An 8,647-nucleotide genomic window follows, 5' to 3' on the forward strand; every position below is an offset into this window, starting at 1 on the left:
AATCCTTGTACGTGCATCATTACAGTGTGTCAAAAAACTCAGGAGCACAGTGTTCAAATAGTTGGCACATATGCTATTTTTCCGACCATAAATGTACTTTGGAAATCTGTGTTTTGTTTTCCCCCATGAAAAGAAAATAAAATACAAGGGGTTTTGTGCCTTGGGAAATTAGGAGCAACTACTCTGAAGTCAATGGCACCAATGGATTTACAACAAAATGAAATCAGACATTTTCTGTAAGCTAAGTGCACCAAAACATATTTTTTGTCTGTGCTGTTACAAAATGCTATCAATCTGGTTTATTCACCTCAGTATGTTAATTAGTTCTCAAAATATTTTAAAGGTCTTCAAAGGATCAAAGCTGAGAGGTCCAGTCACAAGGGACAGCATAAGGATACAGATCTCATTGAAAACTTGAGTCAAGACAAATAGATGTCGTTTGTGTCTTCATTAAAGTGGATTAGCGGATTTCTTTTGTTATTTTTTTCTGTTTTCTTTTCAGTTACATTTAAATCTATTTCGCTATTAAGTAGAACATAGAAAACAAATCTTTACTTCTATTCCAATCCTTCATGCAAAGAATAAATTCTAATAAAGCCGGTGTATGATTATAACTAGATATTGAAAAGCCCATTTGACTTCATGTATATTTGCTGACAGGTAGTCTCTGTGTCAAAATCACTGATTTCCTTCTGCTTCAATTTGTCCAGTTCTAACTTTTGAATATCAAATATTACACTGCTTTTTTCCTGCCAGATTAATCATAAAGTCAACAAAGAGTTAATATACCATGCTGTTTCTACCTGTTCATTCCGTGCTTATGCTTTCAAAGAGTGTGTTCATCCTCTTAAGGCAGAAAAGTGCCTGCTGGGCTCATATTCAATTAATTATCCATCATGATTCTGCTAATCTTTTCTCTCATTTTAGCATTCCAGGACAATGCCACGACATGACACAGCACACAGAACACATTTTCATCCTTTGGCTAAACATACAAATGGTGCCAAGTATCTCACCTTAGTGAGTAGTTAGGATAATGCATACAACTAGTGACATTATTACCCACTGTTTTGGGGAAAATAGCAGGTTTTCTATATCACTGGTATTGAATGGTGTTTGATCTGCTGGCCTTCTTGAAAAGACATTCTTCTCATGAACTGAATATACAATGACTTGAAATTATTTACCTGCCTTTGACTGGTTATAAGGCATTGATGGATTTAAGGGTAGGTGCAAAATACCTTGTGGGAGTACACTTAAAATTCTTATGATCAGCTGTACCAGATCTGGCAGAGATTAATGTAATTTCCTCCATAGAAACCTATAGAGTGCTGTGTCCTGGATTAGTAAATAAAACAGTGTTGATAACACACCAGTGTTTAGGCTATTGTTGAGCAATGCCAGCACAACAAGAAGGTGCTTTTTTCCCACATCCAGTGAGTAAGCTGGGAGGGGACACAGCCGGGACAGCTGACCTGAACAGACCAGAAATTTTTCATACCATATAACATCCTCATGGAATGGGGGAGGGAACCAAGATGTTCATGGTTGTAGTGTTTGTTTTCCCATGTAACAATTCATGATGTGTGCTGAGGCCCTGTTTCCCAGGAAGTGGCTAAACAAACATCTGCCTGCTGGTGGTAGGCAGTGCTTGCTTCCCTTGTTTTGCTTTGGTTGTACATGTAGCTTTCCTTCACCTATTAAATGGTCTTCATTGTGGCCCAAGAATTTTCTCACTTTTGCTCTTCACATCTCTTCTCCATCCCATGGGGGAAGCAAGCAAGAAACTGGGCAGGTACTTGGTGCCTGTCAGGGTCAGCCCACCACATTAGTCAACCTTGTGATCAAAACTAAAATCAGACTTGTCTGACAAACCAAGTGGCACCAGATAAAGTGTGATCTGCCATAAACTACTTCTGTTCACTTCATCTGACCCGTGATTTAGCAGTCAGCATATGAAAGGTAACATTCTTGCAATGCCGAGTCCTGCATCATTTTGAAAGCTACATAGTCTCTTTCAGTTACCTGAAAATTGCCAAGTCTTCAAAGATTATTGAAATGCACGGTTCAGGTTCAGAAAGATCCTTACCCATTTATTTTGATGTAATTGATGTAATACTTTCTCTTTGGCATTGTCCCCACTAAAAGTCAGGCTGAAATTATTTTACTGTGGTTGTAAGATGCAGATATCCCATTTCTCTTCAGTTTATTAACTATTTACTTCCTGTAAACTGACTATTTACTCAATATTTTCTTTTTACCAAAGTTTTAGCAGTGCTAGGATTTCACAGGTTCTTAATTTTAAAATTTACCCTTTTCAGTCTTGCTTCCTTCTCCCTTCAGTTTTCTTTTTTAATTGCCTGTGTTTTCTGGGATTTGACTTATAGTCATGGCTATTCATGCCAGTATATTCTCCACTGTGCAGATACTATCCATAATGTAGTACTATTCCCATCAACAATCAAGTGTTTAATCCTTGGTGGTAGATGAAATCAGTGGACAAGCTCACAGGAGGGAATCATGTTGTAAGGAAAATTGTCAAAAATGCATGATATGTGTGTGCTATCTTTATCAGCCTTCTACCAGTCACGACCTTACTGTTGTGCTATTTAAAGTGTGACAAAATTACAGTGCTATAAGTGCTATTAGATCTTTTTTTCCTAATTGATTATATTAGAAAAACACCCCTGAAGCAGATCAGACTGCATGTCATTGCTCAGCATTCTGTTTATCTCCAAACCCTAGGGCTTTATAAGCACCAAATGGAAACTGGTCCTGGTGCCAAACATTTTGTACAATAGACATTATCCAACTGTCATTCTTAAGTGTCAAAAGAAAACCAGACACAGTTCATTTATTTGAACAGATAATCCACTAAGGCATTGCACAGAATTTATTAGAAGAAGAACAGTTGTTTATCATGTGCTTCTAAACAGAGGATGAGTCTGGAAAGAAATTAGGCACAGGCAAGTGATACTTGTATCCACTCATTTTACAGCAGGCTTTTTAATGCTGGGTCTAGTACAAAGCTGTGTGTTAATGGATTTGTTGGTATTAACTAAAGATTTCATCTATGTTGATGCATTCCTTTGCAGGATGGTTTCTTTCTACCAGCATCCACAATTATATATTGCAGGCTTAAATGTTCCAGGTTGAGTGCGTTGTTTGATTGTTGCAGATCTCTATTAAGGAAAGGTATCTTAACAAGAGAGCCTCTTTCAGCATGGCAGAAGTTTGTGCTTGTACTGGTTGCAGTAGTTAATTTGCCAGAATTTCATTACAGCCCTTGCCAGTGCTTTACAAAATCTGTGACGCTCTCCAGCTGCCCTCACCCACTGGGGCAGTTCAAGCTGAATGGCATCAATGGTGCCGGAACTACGGGAACCAAAAGTCTTTGTTATGTATCCACCACTATAATAGCTTCCATTATTTGGGCTAGGATTGGATGGAGAAGGCACGCAGACATAACTCTTATTTTGTTCTTCAATATATTTACCCAAACTTCTGTTCCCTGCAACCAAAGTCTCAGAAGACACATTTACCAGCTGACTGGCCAGATGGCTGATTGAGGAATTCAATGCAGAAAAGACACCTGAGTTAAGGGAAGTTTTTGAAAGTGTGTAACCTAGTTCTATCCACCTTTCAGGATGTGCTTGTCCATGAATATCCAGAATCAGGCCCCCTGACATCTGTGATTTTGCAGTGGTCATAAATCCCATATAGTCCTCCCAGGCCTGTTCTGCTTGGGGAATTCCAAAGGAGGCTTCTTCCTTTTCCCTGTTAGCATCCATCTTGAACCTCTGTAAGTGGTTTATGATGATATGTGGGAAGAAGCCATGAGTAATGCTGCTGATTTCTTCAGCAAGAGCCTGAGCCACCTCTATAGTATACCTGTCTTGGTTGGTAGACACTTTGCATTCCTTAGAACTTGGAATACTTCCAGGAGGACAGTCATGAGAGAAAATACAGGAGGATGTCTTTGCATCCCAACAGGCAGCCTCTCGATCAGGAATGTCTTTAGGTTCCATTGAACCACCATGTGGGACAGAGAGAATGAGGTTCATGTTGCCCACTTGATATTCTGTGAAATTATTATGACCAAATATAACATCTTTGGTGCCAGTGACTTTCAAAAGCAAAGGTAAAATTGAAAGGAGGAATAAATACATATTTTTCATTCGCTGCTAGAAGACTCAGCAATATGGAATATATCAGTACCTACAAAAAAAGCAAGAAACAGACTGTAGATTATTTACAGCTGGGAACACCTGAGACTGCTCAGCTGCTACTGGCATAGTTAGTTAATGATTAACCTATCTTAGTTTTATTGCATGTAGCACAAAGAAGAATACTTACATGAGAAAAAGAAATTAACGGGGCACTTAAGATGACTAGATGTAACAGATGCAAGGGAAATGGTAGGTTACTGGGTTTCCCCCATTTTCCCAGAAAGCACAAACAATAATTTATCACCCTATCTGATTCCAGAGAATCATCCCAGCAAAATATATGAAATCTTGGGGTTTTCTTCATGAAAGCCTCTCTTTTTTCATCTCTGAAATGTAAGAAAATTCTAACAAAAATTGATAAAACATCTGTATGTCACTGTCATGTGTGAAATACCTTTGTATTATCAATGTGGTTATATAAACTAGAGATTATGTCAGTCCAGACCAGCACTTGTGTGACCAAGCTTGTGTAAAATGATGAGACTGATAAAAATTGAGTGCTACCAAGCTCTGTCTCTAACTGTGCTCCAGACTAAGTTACTTTAAGACCTTTTTAGATAGGTACTAGTGAGTGCATGAAGTAGTAACTCTATTCTCCTTAGTTTGCAAGTCTCCATTCTCTTCAAGTGACCTAAAATATTTTAAAGCCCTCACTAATTATGCCATTTTTTGGAAAGCTGAAATTTAACAGGATGCTGACAGGTCTTTCTAGTTTGAAGACATCTCTAGCAGGATCAGCATCTTGAGTGTAACTGGTGGCTGTAATATGAACCAGTAAAGTCAGTGAAAAGCAGAATAAAAAAGATACTTTTCACTTCCAGGAGTAAAACAGCCTCCTCAGTGAAGGCCAGATGAGGATTATATAGACACATGCATTTGCAGATGAATCAGGGTACCCTGTTGTCAGGTCCTGCCCTTATCATTACAGCACCTGCAGAAATACAGAGGATAAGAGGACAGACAAAGGAGAGAGTAAGAAAGAAGATCAGCACGAATCTATCCCGAGCTTCTGGCCTGAGACTATGTATGAGAGTAGCAGGCAATGTGGAAACACCCACCATCAGCTGCCTACTCTAAGAAAGGGAGAGGACAACCTCACCCAAAAAATGCAGCAAAATATTCTTCTCCTGCTATGAGGGAGTGCTGCTGGATTTTTAGAGGTAATCTCTCCTGCCCACTGCATTGCACTCTGAGGAGCCTGTACCTGAAAAATAAACATCTATCTTCTGCTCTTCATTTTGGGCTGAAAGTCCCATAAAAGTCTGTGAGCTGGAATCAGATCTCTGAGAATCTCATCTACAGTTTTCCTGTTGGTGACAAAAGATTTTTTTTGTTTCATTTAAAAGGTCCTTTTAGCCACTGGCTTAAAATAAGATTTTATCCAAGGCCCCATATGGTTCATGATTCTGTAGACTTTCCTGAAGCAGACATTCATCTGCCAGTTCACTGTGTGCTACCAGAAATGCTGAGGAAAGGAAGGCTTTGTCAAACTACTAAAAATCCCTTTTCTCAGAAAAATAGACTAAGTCTAGGCATAGCTTACCTGAGGTGCAGGGAAGTCCAGCACTAAGTTAAATAAATCTACAGCAACAACTCCCCAGAGGCTGCTCACCTGCTCCAGAAGGACTCAAGTTTCTTCGTCTCAGGCACTTTTAAATACATGGGGCAGCTGTTCCTTTCCCACAGCATGCCAAGCTGTTTGTGGTTATCAGCAGCAGTTTGTTTTTCTTTTTGCAATTTCTTGTTAATTATTGAGTCAAGCTGTTAATGCTACTAGATCATGCCTTAATGATATATGGAGAGAGAGCCATGTATAATTCCCAAACTGAAAGTCACCTTGGCACAGCTCAAGTTCTGGACAGACTTGGAGAGTCTGGAGGCACTTCTGTTATTGTGAGGTACAAAAAGAAATCAAGAGTAATTTAAAGTGGTAGTAATGACTGCAGGACTAGTTTGAAGACTTACCAACAAATTTAGAGAGGTTTTTCCTGCCTTTGCTCCTTCCAAAGCGAAACTGAACTGCCCCTTGCACTCGGCTGCAACTGAGGCTCTGTCCAAAGAAGCCTCTAGGGGCCAGGCTGAGCCACAGGGAACAGAGGCTTCAGCAGCACCCGGATGTCTGATTTCACAACGACAGATCACACGGGAAAAATATGCACTGGGATACTAGAATTTAGCACGCTTTGGTTCTCTGTACTGACATTACGTTTCCAGAGATTAAAAAACTTGCTACAAATAGCACAGCCACACTTAAGACAAGTTCAGGATAGCTACTAAGCTAACATAAACAGCAGATTACTGATTATGCTAACATAATCAGCAGATAACCATATGAAAATTATGTTAAGTAGATAATCTAGGTTTTTAATAACTTTACTAACACTATTCCTATAATAGTTTCCTGATAAACAAGGAGCTTTTAAAAACATTTCCTCTGCTACCAAATACAGTTTAAGAATATCATCCTCTAAACTTCTCTCAAGTGTGTACAACTGTTTGTGAATTTATTTGTAGTATTAAAGTCTGACTTCTTAGCTAAGCTAACAAAAGCTGTGAAAACATATAGTCCATAAATAGAAATTTCAATAAAAGACAGATAAAGGGTGCAGTGGATGTAATACTGCCACCTATCAGAGAAAAATCAATCTTTTTTTCTAAGAAATTGATTAAATAGTCCAACTAACTTCGACACCAACTTTTTGAGATAAAAGTGATCAACTTCTTAAGCAGTGAAAACAATATAGTAGCAGTAATAAGAATTCACTGAAATACTGGGAAAATTAGTGTAAACCAGACACCTAATCTACTAATATCACCAAAGCTGATGGTCTGATTGTGAACTTCAGCAAAGTGCTAGTTTCCATTCTGAGTATTTTAATCTACTGCATGAAGACACTTTCAGCTGTGCCAGACGCTAGGGAAGGAAGTTTAGTAAAACTCTGTAAAATGTCCTTGCCTGCTGTAGGGCACAGTGGGATGAACTCAATTTTGCTTTACTTGTCTGAGTAAAGGTTAGGTGTTTACATCAGACAGTGATCCCATTTCCTCTCTTTAGGAGAGCTGTGTTGAGAAAGAAGCAGTTCTAGAGGTACTTCAGTGTTCTTAACTTGGGCACCTATCTCAAATTTCTATTAGGGGTCAACAAGGCTATACTCAGAATGGCTCTTCTTTTTTTTTATTACATGGCAGAAAACAGTTGCAAAGAAAACAAAATGTTTCTGCTATACTTTCTAGTTCGAGATCTCTTTGTGTTCTGCAAGTCACTATTACAACACTGCTGAAGGAAAGAAAAAACACAGCAGAGATTTGGCACAGTAATTTCTGCTCTTACCAGCTCTCCTGACACAGGGGCTACTTGTGAAAGAAAAGAATTCTCTGTACTAGTACAACTCTTGTAACTAACCATAATGCAGTGTTGCTTCCCTGTTTCATCTGGTACCTATGGGAAACAAAACTGCAATACTACAGTATTCTTCAAAGGAATAACTCACCAAATATTACCATCTGACTACTTTCTTCCAAGAAACACTCTTGAACTTAAAGATTGGTGTCTTTAGCCAGTTTTAAGTCAAGACAGCTCTACTGAAACCAAGAAAGCCTTTGACTCATGGTATTAAGCTTCTGTTATTTTATAGAAGTTATGAGATGTCAGGAGGGTGGGTCATACTGGTTCATACATGGCTGAAGATACTTGTAATAAACTGAATGTCAAGGCATGTTGTGCTAACTCTTTAATTCCAAAGTATCCATCCTTTCAGGTGAAGGAATTGAAAAGGAAAATCTGAGCTGGGCAAGAGTTCTGTAGCTCTGGCTTCCTTCAGTGCACGTTCATTGGCTCCAGTGGTTCTGACTCTGAGGTTCAGCTAAGGATTATTTTAAACATAATTTACAGAAAATAGTAAAAAGTTATATTTAATTGAATTGCATATAAGATTTTGAATGATATTGGTACATTACATTGTCTACTCTGAGTACTGTTCTTCCCATAAGCACATCAGTTTGATAGAAAAAGAAATGTCAGAACTGATAAAAGAATGTATTCGTAAGAGAAGTGAGTCTAATCCAAATGGAATTCTAACTGCAATTGGATTTAACTTGTGGTGTGTCATATATAGTCAGAATCACGGAGTGAAAATAGAATTGGCAGGGCAGAATTCAATCAATATTTTCAACATTAAAACATCTTATGTTATCACTGTGGCAAAGTTATTTCTATGCATTTCTTAGCTGAGAAGTTGTAATTCAAATGTGCTCTTTCCAGAATGCACTGATTTTAAACTTTGCTGTCTTCTGTTTGGAAACACTGCTTTCTACACTGCTGACTGAGTCATCCACGTCACCGAGTCAAAGTATCTAAGAACTGCACAGACTTCAAAATGGCATGTAGAAAAACAAGCTCTTATCTGGTCGATATTGGC

General features: G+C 38.5%; 1 protein-coding gene across 1 annotated transcript in view; it reads left to right on the forward strand.

Annotated features, from left to right (window-relative positions):
- The window catches only part of WDR64 (WD repeat domain 64), a 64,717-nt gene extending 63,970 nt beyond the window's left edge, over positions 1–747 (forward strand). Inside the window, 1 exon segment of the mRNA XM_066178868.1 lies at positions 344–747. Within this exon segment, the coding sequence (XP_066034965.1) occupies positions 344–432 (89 nt within the window). The 3' untranslated portion in view covers positions 433–747.
- Positions 748–8,647: the final 7,900 nt, after the last annotated feature.

The sequence above is a fragment of the Chamaea fasciata genome, unplaced genomic scaffold (genome assembly GCF_029207755.1).
Source record: "Chamaea fasciata isolate MVZ Bird 193981 ecotype frontalis unplaced genomic scaffold, bChaFas1.0.hap1 SCAF_3, whole genome shotgun sequence".
NCBI classification, from domain to species: domain Eukaryota; kingdom Metazoa; phylum Chordata; class Aves; order Passeriformes; family Sylviidae; genus Chamaea; species Chamaea fasciata.